The sequence below is a fragment of the Aulostomus chinensis genome, chromosome 9, assembly GCF_037954235.1.
Source record: "Aulostomus chinensis isolate RoL2024-O1b breed Wild chromosome 9, RoL_Achi_v1.0, whole genome shotgun sequence".
In the NCBI taxonomy this organism is placed as follows: domain Eukaryota; kingdom Metazoa; phylum Chordata; class Actinopteri; order Syngnathiformes; family Aulostomidae; genus Aulostomus; species Aulostomus chinensis.
In genome coordinates, this window is record NC_141328.1 from 29,882,626 (window position 1) to 29,897,317 (window position 14,692).

The 14,692-nt window shown below is 49.6% G+C and overlaps 2 protein-coding genes across 7 annotated transcripts in view; both read left to right on the forward strand.

The window, feature by feature from the left end:
• Positions 1–600, forward strand: part of ncoa6 (nuclear receptor coactivator 6) — a 17,961-nt gene extending 17,361 nt beyond the window's left edge. For both annotated transcript variants that reach the window (XM_086214973.1, XM_086214974.1), the window contains 2 exons: positions 8–141; positions 230–600. In XM_086214973.1, the coding sequence (XP_086071099.1) occupies positions 8–141; positions 230–276 (181 nt within the window). In that variant the 3' untranslated portion in view covers positions 277–600. The remainder of the gene's footprint in view (positions 1–7; positions 142–229) is intronic.
• Positions 601–767: 167 nt separating this feature from the next.
• Positions 768–13,888, forward strand: top1b (DNA topoisomerase Ib). Of its 5 annotated transcripts, none has more exons than XM_086214977.1 (21): positions 768–956; positions 1,226–1,250; positions 2,917–3,013; positions 3,450–3,564; positions 3,939–3,988; positions 4,075–4,188; positions 4,270–4,360; positions 7,318–7,403; positions 7,498–7,613; positions 7,715–7,836; positions 7,907–8,029; positions 8,103–8,290; positions 8,881–9,025; positions 9,167–9,310; positions 9,553–9,738; positions 9,962–10,030; positions 10,155–10,269; positions 10,890–11,017; positions 11,161–11,255; positions 11,379–11,528; positions 12,816–13,888. In XM_086214977.1, the coding sequence occupies exons 1-21, from the start codon at positions 924–926 to the stop codon at positions 12,916–12,918; spliced, it is 2,295 nt and encodes a 764-aa protein (XP_086071103.1). In that variant the 5' UTR covers positions 768–923; the 3' UTR covers positions 12,919–13,888. The 5 variants fall into 5 exon arrangements, 4 of the variants coding, with proteins under 4 accessions (XP_086071103.1, XP_086071101.1, XP_086071104.1 ...); XR_015117951.1 differs by adding an exon at positions 12,140–12,298 and having other exon boundaries at positions 827–1,250; positions 12,816–12,929; XM_086214976.1 differs by having other exon boundaries at positions 832–956; positions 1,105–1,250.
• The last annotated feature ends 804 nt before the right edge of the window (positions 13,889–14,692 follow it).

Sequence of the window (14,692 nt, forward strand, 5' to 3'; positions counted from 1 at the left end):
CTCTCAGAGCTGCGGTGGAAAAGCCCAAGGGGCCGAGCAGACGCAGCTCTCGGGCGGAGAAGGAGGTAGAGGAGGAGCCGGTGGCGGACAGTGGTATTAGGAAGAGGTCAGCCAGGCCTGCAACAAGTGCTGCTGTAAAAGGTAACAGCCCTTCAGATGGAATGTCTCCATGTCCCATCAAGCTTCACGCACGTGGTTGCTGACTCCCATCCTTCTCTTGTCATCCCAGAAACTGGAGCCAGCCCCACCCAGGCCAAACGAAGGAAGTCCAAATAGGTGCAGCTGCTCGTCTGGCAACCTGTGAACTGTACTGTAAATGTTTATTTCCCGCTGTGAATCAGTCAGTTTTTGGTTTCTGTCCCATTTGATGAATTTTCAGTGCAGCAAGAAACCATGTACAGTTTGTTTTTTAAAAAAGCTGTTGTTTTGTCCATGCTATCACGTGAGGTTGTAGTTGAATGTGTGCGTCCAGGATGTGGCGGTGTGAGTGTGCTGTTCATGTTCAATGCTGGATTAATCTTGTTGGACTGATATTGGAGCTTGTTGGCATAATTATGCTGTTAAACTGAATTAAATTTTCTACTGCTTTTGTTCTGTGAAACTGTGCAATATGGTTAATATATTTTTCCTTATATTTCAGTCTCAGTTTATTGATTATAATGAGCTGATGACAGGGTTGTAACCCTGCGGCTAGAAGGTTAACAACTTGCGGGCACAGCAGATGCGCCCATGAATCACCTGTGAAAGTTGCGGGTTGAAGTCGAGTCCGGCTCGACGCGGGTTAGATGGTGGTCCCCTACCGTTGAGGCTGCTCGGAGCATGCGCAGTCGTTCTGAGTCGGGACTCCATTCCGGTGTCAGTGAAGGTGCTGAGGTGCTGCATCCCTGAGAACTTCACCTGCTCGTCTAACACTCTCCCCCAGCATGAGTGGAGGCTACGAGCTCGGAGACACTCAGGTTCGTATCCTGGTGACACCTCGGACGGGTTGGACCCGCTCGTCGTCTCCAAACGTCAAGAATTTACTGTCTGGTTCCAGAGCAACGAATAAGAAATGTCTGCATGTGTGTTGATGTGCTACGATGTCCTCACTGTCGTGCCGGGCAGAACTCACCCTGATGTGCAGTGTTGGTGCTCCGGTACATTGATGTGGTTCCTTCTGATGCCAGGTGAAAGTTGCAGCCACCGGGCCACTAATGTCACACCTCTCCTTTATCACCATCTGCAGGTCAACTCCGGATCCAAAGGAAGCGGTAGGTCCTCTGACGAGGGATTTTATTGATCATGGCTTTGATTCGCGAGCGCAGCCGTCAGCTGTCTGCAGAGTTGACAGGACAGAAATGGCGTCCCAGAGAAGAAGTCCCTGCTCCTCCGCTCTCTTGCGGCTATTGTTCCAAAAGAGGGTCCAGATCGCAGCCGCGCGAGCCTCGGGGCTCCGGGCCGGCGGGGGTTCCGAAAGCGCCCAACACCGTGTTTGATATGCGTGCCTGCGCCGGCGCATCGACGCTGAATTACAGCGAATTTATGAGCCGAAAGTGGCGAAATCGGGGCTGAGGACTTTGTCTCTGCGCCATTTTCTTTTTCTGCGTGGCCGCTGCCGAGCAGCGAGCGAGCGACTGCCGTGATATGGAGGCGAGAGCTGGGTCCGGTCCGGTCCGGTCCGGCCCGGTCCCCCCAGCAGACGACCACGCATCCGAGCTCACGCTATCAAGACACACACATGAAGTTGCACCTCACGACGGATGGCGACGTGAACGAGGGAAGTTGCGCGTGCAAAGTTGAGGGCAGTGAAGGCTTTAATTTGCCGTCCGGGGAAATCGCGTCTCAGTGGATCCTGACCTGAGAAGAACCGGTTCGCGCCCCCGGCACGTGAGGTTCCGTGAATGAGTCCCTGATTAAAGTTGAGAGGCTGCCTCACAAAGCGACTGCAAACTGTTGTGTCGGAGGTGATAATTAAAGATTGTGTATGTTCAGCACCTACAATCAAGTTACAGAATTTAATATTTGAACAAAATAAAAATCCAATTACACATAAAAGTCAAGATGAGAGCAAGGCTGAAAACTGCAACAGAAGTTCTGTAAATCAGACAATGGCGGGACACTTCTTTGGAGCTCCAGTCAAACTTGGATGAAACTTTGAGCTGAAAACGAGCCGAAGTCGCGGGGTTTGAGCTCAGGGTTCATTTTGAGGGTTCCCCGTTCACTTCCATCACCATCAAAATCAGAATATTTATCAAAGGGTTAATAATAGAAATCTGACAAACACATGACAATCACACCACACTGTCAGCAATGGGGAAACTGAAAAGTTTCTGAAAGTATGATGGAAAATTGGCAAAAAAATAGAAAAGCTTAAATAAGGATTTTATTCTTCACTGTGAAGGTGAAGTGAGCACATGGAAGCTGAGGATTCCTTCAGTGTAGGAGCGAAACAAATCTGACAACCTTCCCCTGGAAGGAGGTGAAAGCCAGCAAAACCCATACAGAATAAATCATATATTTAACATTAAATACCAGTTAAGAAAAAAATGTTAGATAAAAATGAGCTGGCAGGAGTTTGGCCTGCTGGAGGGTCTCAACCAGCCAGGAGTCAACCAACCACGGCTGTGGCCAAGAGACCTTAAACCCCCAAATGTAGCTCTTCAAGCAGATGTGAGTACGGTCAGAACAGTGGTGTCCCCACGCAGCGGCGGTCTGTCCTGAGGGACTGTGGCTCTGCTGCTGTGTCGTGTCGACTCACTGAAGTTCCTCGGCGTTGCTTTGGTTCAAACATTTGGTTCTTGCTTGTTGTGTGACATGCAGAATATTCAGCGCCAGTGGAGCTGGTGACTGATCCAAGATTACACACCGGGCAAAAATATTGTCAGCTTAAATTTCTGAAATGTTTCTTAAAATGTTGATGTCATCTTTGCATCGTAGACACTCATAAACACAAGGACAAACACAAAGACAAGGAGCACAGACACAAAGACCACAGGAGAGACAAAGAACGAGAGAAATTCAAGCACAGCAACAGGTAGGACCCCCCTCCCTCGGGTGGTGCACGAGCAGCCCGCGTCCACCGGCTGGTTGCTTTCATACAGCAGGACTTTACAAGAAGCTCATTTTCACTCCTCGTGTATCTGCTCTTCTTTTGCAAATGAGCCCAGGGAAAATGAATGTGATTGAGCATAATAAAGACATCCACTTCCAGGAACAACATCTCCTGCACGCGTGAGCAGAACCGTCGGGGAGCTTTTTGTATGTTTTCCTTTTGTCTGCTTGAACTTCTTAAGGGTTAGAATGTGGTTGGATCACGGCGTTGCTTTTCCTCCTGGCCGTTGGCCATGATAAACATTCGCTGTCAGTGATAAAGTTGAAGTTGGCGGGTGCTTTGTTGAAGACGTCTTTTGTGTTTGGACCACATCTGAACCCTAGCACTTGACCTCTGACCTCTGGCTTCTGTGATCCAGCAAACAAAAGGATCATTTCGAGAAGAAGCATCGAGACAAAGAGAGGCTGAAGCACGGCGATGGCCGACCAGACAAACACCGGGAGAAACACAAAGAGAGGAGAAGAGAGGACAAGGTTGGTTCTCGCTGAGTACCGTGACAGAGTAACTGTTGTGTCACTCTGATGTAAAAAACTGCTGTCTCACGTTTTAAATCTAATTCTACCCAAGAAGTCTTGATTCTTTTTCACAAACTGGCTGTCAGATGGAACTCGTGTAGATGTTTGAATTCAGAAACAGCAGCCTCAGAACTTTCTGCTGGACACGGCTGGAGACAGAAGATTAAACGCAGCGCAGCCTCAAAAACAATCTCTCAAAGGCTTCGTCTAGTCAGGACTTCTTGGTCCACTCACATACAAAACCCTTCACAAACCTTCAGTGGCCTCCGATTTACATCTTTAATGGTGTGAAAGTGACGTGTGAGTGATCAGATATTTCTCCTGTCTCACAGATCAAATCCTCCCTCACAGACAAGTCTAAGAAGGAGAATGGATGTATGAGGTGAACTGCATCATTTTCTTGTCTTTGATGTGTAAAAGTCTTTCTGGAAAGATCGTCAGTGATGAAAGCTCTCGACTGGTGTGTAGTTCTGTGAGAGACTTCAGCCCTGCTGCTGTGAAGAGTGAGCCCGAGGAAGACAACGGCTTCTACCTGTCGCCTCAACACAACAAGACCTCCAGACACGACTACGACCATGAAGGGTGGGTGCTGTGCAACCTCATCCAACCTTTGTATTCTACTGCTCTTTGCCATTTGTTTTTAACGATCATATTTATTTCCAGATTCAACTACAAGCCCAAAAAAGTCAAGACAGAACACGACAAAAAAACCAAGAAGAGGAAACATGAGCTTGAAGAAGACAAGGAGGACGAGGTGAGGGAAGTTATTCAACTTAGTTTGGATAAATATACTCTCATATTAAGGCGGCCCGGTGGAGCAGTGGTCCTCACTGTGGCCCCCCATCAAGAAGGTTGTGGGTGGAGCAGTGGTCCTCCCTGTGGCCCCCATCAAGAAGGTTGTGGGTGGAGCCCCGGCTGCAGCACGGGGTCTTTCTGGGTGAGTCTCCATGTTCTCCCTGTTCCTGCTGGGTTCTCTCTGGTACTCCAGCTTCCTCCACAGTCCAAAGACATCAAGAGGGACCAGGTTAATCCAGACTCTAAATTGACCGTAGGCGTGGCTGGGAGAGCCAATGGTTGTCTGTCTCTATGTGTTGGCCCTGCCATGGACTGGTGACCTGTCCAGGGGGAAGGCTGCTGGGATAGGCTCCACCCCCACCACCCTCAACAGGAGGAGAGGGGGAACATGGAGGGATGGAGGGATGGATGATGGATAGATGGATGGATGATGGAGGGAGGGATGATGGAGGGAGGGATGATGGATGGAGGGATAGATGGAGGGATGAGTGGATGGAGGGATGATGATGGATGGATGGAGGGAGGGATGATGGATGGATGATGGATGGATGGAGGGATGATGGATGGATGGAGGGATGATTGATGGATGGAAGGATGATGGATGGAGGGATGATGGATGGATGGAGGGATGGATGGATGGAGGGATGATGGATGGAGGGATGATGGATGGAGGGAGGGATGATGGATGGAGGGATGATGGATGGAGGGATGGATGGAGGGATGATGGATGGAGGGAGGGATGGAGGGAGGGATGATGGATGGAGGGAGGGATGATGGATGGATGGAGGGATGATGGAGGGAGGGATGATGGATGGAGTGATGGATGGAGGGAGGGATGGAGGGAGGGATAATGGATGGAGGGATGATGGATGGATGGATGGATGGATCGAGGGATGATGGATGGAGGGAGGGATGGAGGGAGGGATGATGGATGGAGGGATGGATGGAGAGAGAGGGAGGGAGGGATGATGGATGGAGGGATGATGGATGGAGGGATGATGGGTGGATGGATGGATGGATGGAGGGATGATGGATGGATGGAGGGATGATGGATGGAGGGAGGGATGGATGGAGGGATGATGATGGATGGAGGGATGATGATGGATGGATGGAGGGATGGATGGAGGGAGGGATGATGGATGGATGATGGATGGAGGGAGGGATGATGGATGGAGGGATGATGGATGGATGGAGGGATGATGGATGGAGGGATGGATGATGGATGGAGGGAGGGAGGGATGGATGGAGGGATGATGGATGGATGGAGGGAGGGATGGAGGGAGGGATGATGGATGGAGGGAGGGATGGAGGGAGGGATGATGGATGGAGGGATGATGGATGGATGGAGGGATGATGGATGGAGGGAGGGATGGATGGATGGATGGAGGGATGATGGAGGGAGGGATGATGGAGGGAGGGATGATGGATGGAGGGATGGATGGAGGGATGGATGGAGGGAGGGATGATGAGGGAGGGATGATGGATGGGAGGGATGATGGATGGAGGGATGATGGATGGAGGGAGGGAGGGATGGATGGAGGGAGGGATGGATGGAGGGATAATGGATGGAGGGATGGATGGAGGGATGATGGATGGATGGATGGAGGGATGATGGAGGGAGGGATGATGGAGGGAGGGATGATGGATGGAGGGATGGATGGAGGGATGATGGAGGGAGGGATGGATGGAGGGAGGGATGATGGAGGGAGGGATGATGAGGGAGGGATGATGGATGGGAGGGATGATGGATGGAGGGATGATGGATGGAGGGATGGATGGAGGGATGATGGATGGAGGGAGGGATGGATGGAGGGATGATGGATGGAGGGATGGATGGAGGGATGATGGATGGAGGGATGATGGAGGGAGGGATGGATGGAGGGATGATGGATGGAAGGAGGGATGGAGGGATGATGGATGGAGGGAGGGATGGAGGGAGGGATGATGGATGGAGGGATGGATGGAGGGAGGGATGATGGATGGAGGGATGGATGGAGGGAGGGATGATGGATGGGAGGGATGATGGATGGAGGGAGGGATGATGGATGGAGGGATGATGGATGGATGGAGGGAGGGATGATGGATGGAGGGATGATGGATGGATGGAGGGATGATGGATGGATGGAGGGATGATGGATGGAGGGATGGATGGATGGAGGGATGGATGGATGGAGGGATGGATGGAGGGATGATGGAGGGAGGGATGGATGGAGGGATGATGGATGGAGGGATGATGGAGGGAGGGATGGATGGAGGGATGATGGATGGAGGGAGGGATGATGGATGGAGGGATGATGGAGGGAGGGATGGATGGAGGGATGATGGATGGATGGAGGGATGATGGATGGAGGGATGATGGATGGATGGAGGGATGATGGATGGAGGGATGATGGATGGATGGAGGGATGATGGATGGATGGAGGGATGATGGATGGAGGGATGATGGATGGATGGAGGGATGATGGATGGAGGGATGATGGATGGATGGAGGGATGATGGATGGATGGATGGAGGGATGATGGATGGATGAAGGGATGATGGATGGAGGGATGATGGATGGATGGAGGGTTGATGGATGGATGGATGATGGATGGAGGGATGATGGATGGAGGGATGATGGATGGATGGTGGGATGATGGATGGAGGGTTGATGGATGGATGGAGGGTGGATGGAGGGATGATGGATGGATGGAGGGATGATGGATGGATGGAGGGTTGATGGATGGAGGGATGATGGATGGATGGAGGGATGATGGATGGAGGGATGATGGATGGAGGGATGATGGATGGAGGGATGATGGATGGATGGAGGGATGATGGATGGATGGAGGGATGATGGATGGAGGGATACTCTCATATTCACTGACTGGTGTTTGTTTGTGGTCACCAGATTTATTTTGCTGGTTTCTACTTTAGGAAATAAAACCCAAGAAGAAGATGAAAGATAAAAGAGCAACTGAGGGAAAGAAGGCTAAAAAAGAGGAGGAGACAAAGTGGAAATGGTGAGATGATGTTCGGGACAAGTAGAAGGCTTCTCAGGAAATGACACGCTCATGACAGACGGATGTGTCGTCTCTGGTGGTTGGTGGTCATTAGGTGGGAGGAGGAGCGATGCACCGATGGCTCCAAATGGCGCTTCCTTGAACACAAGGGTCCTGTGTTTGCACCTCCGTATGAACCTTTGCCTGACAAAGTCAAATTTTATTATGACGGTGAGTCTGCTTGCTGGCCTTTGGGGTCCCCGGTGGTGAGATGCAGCAGGCAGCTGATTGGCATGGGGCTGTAACGCGACTGTGTGTTGTTGTGTTGAAAGGTAAACCAGTCAAACTTGGTGCCACTGCTGAGGAGGTCGCCACATTCTTCGCCAAGATGTTGGATCATGAGTACACAACGAAGGACATCTTCAGGAAAAACTTCTTCAAAGACTGGAGGAAGGTGAGGAAGAACGCTGAGCACAGCACTCAGCGGGAGGCTTCGAAGTTGAAGTTTTTACGTTTCATTTCAGGAAATGACATCAGAGGAGAAGTCAAAGATCGTGGACCTGAACAAGTGTGACTTCAGTGAAATGAGCGAGTACTTCAAGGCCCAGTCAGAGGCCAGGAAACAAATGTCCAAAGAGGAGAAACAGGTGGGTGGCGTCATGCAGACCCTCTTCACGCGGGAACTGTGGAATTATAATCATTCATTCTTATGCTTGGTAGAAAATCAAAGAGGAGAACGAGAGGGTTCTCCAGGAGTACGGGTTCTGCATCATGGACAACCACAAGGAGAGGATCGGAAACTTCCGCATCGAGCCGCCGGGCCTCTTCCGAGGGCGAGGCGACCATCCAAAGATGGGCATGCTGAAGCGCCGCATCAGGCCTGAAGACATCATCATCAACTGCAGCAAGTGAGTCCTCTCAGCAACGCCAGTAACGGCAGGGTCACCGCATGGACCCTCACCAACCGACCCTGAGTGACCCCGGTGTGAAGCACGCAGCATCTTCTGATTAAAGAAAGCAAATGTGGACGCAAACGCTGCAAGAAAGAATTCTAGAGGAAATTCTTGAGCGTGGATGTGTGTGCCTGTGGCGCGTCTCAGGTTCCATTTCACGATCCAGCACAAGACGCCAACTGGAGTCTGGGTCACTGTGATGGTCACAGTGGTGTCGTCTCTGTGATATGCAGGACTACACAGTGCGATGCGGTACTATGCAGTACTATGTAGTACTGTGCAGTACATGCACCACAAAAGCTTCAGAATTTCAGTTTACAACTTGACACTGCAAGGATCGTATCAACGCAGTCGTGGAACAGGATTTCATGTGAGCTTTGTAGGACACTGCCACCTTTAGTTTCCTGTCATTGATGTGGCGTTGGTCTGTAATTTATGAGGCTGAAGTGAAACGATGGAATCAAAATCCTGCGTACAGAGAAACGCTTCGACTGCAGAAGAAGCCAACGTGTCCTGCACCTTTTTATATGTGCCTCCTCTCGTAGGGACTCCAAGCATCCCAAACCTCCCCCGGGAACCAAATGGAAGGAGGTTCGCCATGACAACAAGGTGACCTGGCTGGTGTCTTGGACGGAGAATATTCAGGGATCCATCAAGTACATCATGCTGAACCCGAGCTCCAGGATCAAGGTACCTGACCTCCAGCCCCGCCCTCAATCATGTCAGCATTCTAAAGTTCCTTCTTTGAGAGAGAGTGTGTGTGTGTGTGTGTGTGTGTGTGTGTGTGTGTGTGTGTGTGTGTGTGTGTGTGTGCGTTCATGTATCTGTCAGGGAGAGAAGGACTGGCAGAAATATGAGACGGCGCGGCGGCTGAAGAAGTGTGTGGATCGCATCCGTACCCAGTACAGAGAGGACTGGAAGTCCAAAGAGATGAGGATCCGGCAGAGAGCTGTGGCACTTTACTTCATCGATAAGGTGAGCAGGATTCCAACTTTTTCTCTTTGGTATGAACTCGTGGTGCAGCTCCTGAACACCATTAGCGTGTTCCTAAGTTCCTCATCCTGAATTTGCCCACAACAGTGAAATGAAGAGTTTGATTTGTCTGCAGACTCACATGTTACTGAATCCCCAGAGTTGCTGCTGCAGGTGACTGTAATGTAGAGATTAAAACCCTCAGCTGCTCAAAGATCATCACTCTGTGTGGCGTAACCCTGCAGCTGGCTCTGAGGGCCGGGAACGAAAAGGAGGAGGGAGAGACGGCAGATACAGTTGGCTGCTGCTCGCTGCGGGTGGAGCACATTAAGCTGTACCCCAAGATGGACGACCAGGAGTACGTGGTGGAGTTTGACTTCTTGGGAAAAGACTCAATCCGCTACTACAACAAGATCCCGGTGGAGAAGAGGGTAAGCACATGAAGAGATGAAGGAAAAGAACACATGATTCATGAATAAACGTGTAACTTCAGGTTTACACCGTGCAGCCATACTCTCTTCACAAGCTATAAAGCACCCAAGCAGAGGCAAGACAGTGCCACCGTCTGGCAGAAATGTGACAGTGCAGCTATGATGATGAGGTCGTTTCACTTAAAGAGCACAAAATCAACCGCGTTGATTTCTTGTTCTGCAGGTGTTTAAAAATCTCCAGTTGTTCCTGGAGAACAAGCAGCCTGAAGACGACCTTTTTGACAGACTGAATGTAAGAAACACATCCAGTGAACTCTTGAACTCAAAGAAGAGTAGAATGTTGATCTGATGACAGTGTCCCTGTGTTCTGGTCCCACCCACACTGTGGCTCCACCCTCCTCTCTGTCCACCTGCAGACCTCTATTCTGAATAAGCATTTACAGGAGTTGATGGACGGTCTGACAGCGAAGGTCTTCCGTACCTACAACGCCTCCATCACGCTGCAGCAGCAGCTGAAGGAGCTCACCAGCCGTGAGTCACAGCTGCTCCAGAAACTCAACTGGTTACTGTTTGAAATTGTACAGCCTCAAGTACCGCGTACCCCAATAATCCAGTAGAACCTTTCTGCTCAATCCAACTGCTCCAGCTCTCCTGTGGAAGAATGAATGCGCTCATTTAAAACAGAGACTAAACCCTGACCTCCATTACATTCTGCACAAAGCAGTTTAGTTGGAATAAGAGTTACGATTCAGAATCAAAATTCCAAAGAAGATTGAAAACATCAAAACTTTCAGAATTCACAGCCAAATCCAGGATTAACATGGAAATTTAGGGGAAAAGCCACCTATATTCTCGAGTGAAAGTGTGAATTATGCGTCTGATGGCACCATGAGGACAATATGGATAGATTCTGTGGCATTCAGACAGCTTGTTTTGAATTGAAAAACAAAATATGAACTTTGACCTCGTGGAGTCCAGCTGCACGTCAAATACTTCACTGATGGAAGAGCTGCAAAAATAACTGGTTTAAAAAACCTGCGTTTCTGCAGACAGACATTGGGATACTTGTCTCGGGTGGGGCCTTCAGATACTGCCAATGGTTCAGTGACTTTTACCTTCTTCTCCTGCTGCCGGCGTTACTGGGCGTCCAGCTGATGACAGCATCCCTGCTAAGATTCTGTCGTACAACCGAGCCAACCGGGCTGTGGCCATCCTCTGCAACCACCAGAGAGCTCCGCCCAAAACCTTTGAGAAGTCCATGCAGAACCTTCAGACCAAGGTGAACCCGGCACGCGTGACGATGTCCAGACACGCTCTTGTTTGTCTTGTGGAGGCTTTATTTTGTCACTGTGTACGGTGATGCTCTCCCTCTCGTGGTGCCTGATGTCCAGTTGACTCGACATGCGTCTGTTTTGATTGCAGATCGATGAGAAACAGAATCAGCTTTCGACAGCCAGGAAGCAGCTGAAAGCTGCAAAGGCTGATCACAAGGCTTCGCACAATGAAAAGAGTAAAAAGTGAGGATGCTTGAGTGCTGTTGATCCACCACAGAGTCTGAAACATCCAGCTCATGTCCACAAAGCTCATGTATTTCACCCGGCCTCTCGGTCTCTCTGTATGTCTTGGTGCTCTGCTGTCAGGGCTGTGGAGGTGAAGCGTAAAGCTGTACAGAGAATAGAGGAGCAGCTGATGAAGCTCCAGGTCCAAGCCACCGACCGAGAGGAGAATAAGCAGATCGCTCTGGGCACCTCCAAGCTCAACTACCTGGATCCACGGATCTCTGTTGCATGGTACCAACAGCACAGCACTCCATGTTTATCTCCATGTTACCTGTAGTGTTTGACAGCAGGTGTCAGTGCAGGGAAAAGAAATGTGACAGGGAATAAGCAGAGGTCCCACTTCCTCTGGGTGGGTGCATGCTATCTACCTTGGTGACAGAAAGGCAGGAAATGTTCTTCCATTGTGGGAAAAGGAGCAGCACAAGCAAAAAAGCTAACGGCTGCAGAAGGAAAATTAGAGGAAGAAAAGCGTGTGAGTGCAAGGAACAATGGGGTTTGTTTCTGTAGGCCAGGGAGCGTCGCCAAACAGCACTCTTTCCTCCATGTGGGAAGTCAGTGAGGAGCTGTCTGTGGAGAAGAGGAACAGTGGTCCACCCTCCCTAACCCTTGGCCCAAAACTATTTCTGGAGAGCCTCCTCAAGCACAATGGATGCAGGAATGCTGTGTCTGCCTGGTTGTAGGCGTAGGGGACGGGGTCCCCCTGTTAGGGTGGTGCATGGGAACCTGGCGAGACTGTGGCTGAATGGGATGGAGACGTGCTGCTGGAGATCAACTCAAACTGTTAATCATGTGTAAACACATGACAATGAATTTAGTGACACATTCTGAATTCCTCCAATCAGGGAAGTCCAGGAAACAGTCAGCGAACTGTGCTCGTCAGCCAGTGGCTACGACATCACATCTACTCATAATGACTACAACTGAAACAGCATCAAGATAAATACTGCTTGACTGACCCACACGGAAGAACTTTGCATTTACAGCAGCTCGCAGACGTAAAGGTAGGAAAGGAGTGAAACAAAACACAAATAAAAGGAGAATAAAAAACAATACAAAAATAGAGATTATTCTTAAAGACTGGATATGCAAAGTACTTTCTTCAAAGTGCACTTTAGTGAGAGGGTGTGAGACAAGGTGACGCATTCAACTTCAACTGGATGCAGAAATGGAGCAGGTTTACTTTGCTCTGACACGTTTTACAAGTTGTGCGCTGGACCCTGTATATCCACTGGACTCAGCTGCGCCGGTTCCGGCTGCGCCGGTTCCGGCTGCGCCGGTTCCGGCTGCGCCGGTTCCGGCTGCCTAACATGTCGGTCCTCCCAGCTCGCTCAGATGCAGTTGGTTTGGTTGTGGTCTCTTCATTCGTGTGTTTCTATCACCTGACGTAGAGTCCGTGTTTAGACTGAGTCCGTCTCAGGTAGATTTTTACAACAGGAAGTCTGCACAAGGTGTTTTATTTTGAAAACTGACCAGATATACGATAATATTATTATCTCGTCCATCTTCCTTCGTCTCCAGGTGCAAAAAATGGGGTGTTCCCATTGAAAAGATCTACAACAAAACCCAGCGGGAGAAGTTCGCATGGGCCATCGACATGGCTGAGAAGGACTACGAGTTCTAGACTGTGGTGGCGTTCGGCCTTTGCCTTTGACTGCAACGATGGTTAGTAGTTGATGTCAGATGATTCCACTGTGCGGTTCCTGGGAAGGAGGAGGCGGAGCCATGACATGGGTTAGTAATTGTATATAAGGAGAGCTGAAGACTGGCTGTGAATAGAGACAATGACGCGGTCCAGCAGTGGACCGGCTGCCGGTGAGCATCTCGGTCCAGTCGTGTGTCTGTAGCTGCAGCACTCTGGCCCTCATCACGCGACTCTCATCTTTTGTCAGACGTGACGGAACTGAAATTTGAAAGCCATCAGATTTATGGAGACATTCTATATTCCTGCAGGATCGTGAGTTGACAAAGGTTTGTGTGGGAGACGACGTGAGCGAGAGCGGGATGGACTTCCACTCGTGGTGTTTGAGTGTGAACGGTAAAATGAGCCTGGTGATGGTGATCATGGCGCCATCCATGCTCATGGCCAACACAGAATGTGCCCCCCCCCCCCCCCCCCCCCACACACATTTAGTCTCAGTTTGCTGTTTTTGTTTCAGGGATGTACATATTTTACAGTAACTACGATTCAGTGTTTTATAAAATGTGTGCCGTATGCATTGTCAACAAAAAGCTCTTGATGGCTCATATGCATCTTGTGTGTGTGTCTGTTCCCACTTTTGCAATCAACGCAGGTATCACTCCTCTTGGTTACTTGGAATGATTGAAGTACAGTGTGTATTTTGTGTGAAAGTACTTGAAGGCTCTTCAGATGGAGTTATTTCCCTGGAGGAAAGCAGATTTTGCCAAAAGGATCAAAGAAATCCATCACTGCAGTGTGAGCTCCTCTTTTCTGTTGCTGTGAATACGATGAATGTCCTTTAATTCGTCTCCACCTGTGAATGGATGTGTCATTAATATGTCTGATCATTTACCACACATTGATTGACTGCATCCTGTTTTGAGCTTTGTAGTTTTCAGAATAAAACGTCTACCTGGTCTTCCTTTGGTGCTCTAATGTTTTCTCTGAGTAAAGTGGAGCTTGAAAGTAGGAGTACATTTACACGTTTACCTAGACAAACATGTTCCTGCTCGAGAAGTCATCAATGGTGACGGTCAGGTCAAAGGTCATAATGCTGTCCCAGTGATGCATCTCCATCAAGGGGAGGGGCTAAACCAGGGGTGGGGAACCCTGTGTCATGGAGGGCCATGTGGATGCAGGTTGTCCTTCCAACCCAACCCTTGAACAGGTGATTCCACTGATGAACACTCCTGTGGCTGAAGGAGTGTTCATCAGTGGAATCACCTGTTCAAGGGTTGGGTTGCACTAACAGGGTTGCCCACCCCTGGGCGAAACATTTCTACTTCACCTTTAGCATTTCTACTCTTGTTGACTTACCTTTGCATACGTCAGTTGTCTGTTTGTAGGGAAGACAAGTTCGTCAAGGACAAAACACGTGACCTTTTCTTCGTTGTGTCTGTTTCTCAGTTATAACGTGGATATTTTATTAAATATGGCAAACTCATGACGCTGCTTATTAACAACTAATTGAATTGTCCTCTACTGGCAGCGGGACAGAGGTTCTGTGTCTTTAACAACCAGCACTCCCCCACGAGATGGTGCGTCAAGCTGACGTACAATCGTAACGGAAATAAAAGGTATATCTTCAAAATAAATGTATAGCGGGAGTAGCTTCCATTTACCATGAAGCCCTCAACATAACAATCCTCTATACTCCCCGTCCAGGTGTCCTGGAGTCTCCCTGTGCCACGTTGTTTAGAAACATGCAACTGACGCC

Excerpts from the sequence above, each read along its gene's own strand:
- top1b (XM_086214975.1), top strand. The coding sequence starts at position 1,052 with ATGTCTGCATGTGTGTTGATGTGCTACGATGTCCTCACTGTCGTGCCG. Across the intron at positions 4,189-4,269 it reads CACGACTACGACCATGAAGG|ATTCAACTACAAGCCCAAAA; the intron begins GTGGGTGCTGTG and ends ATTTATTTCCAG. Across the intron at positions 4,361-7,317 it reads AAGAAGACAAGGAGGACGAG|GAAATAAAACCCAAGAAGAA; the intron begins GTGAGGGAAGTT and ends TTTCTACTTTAG.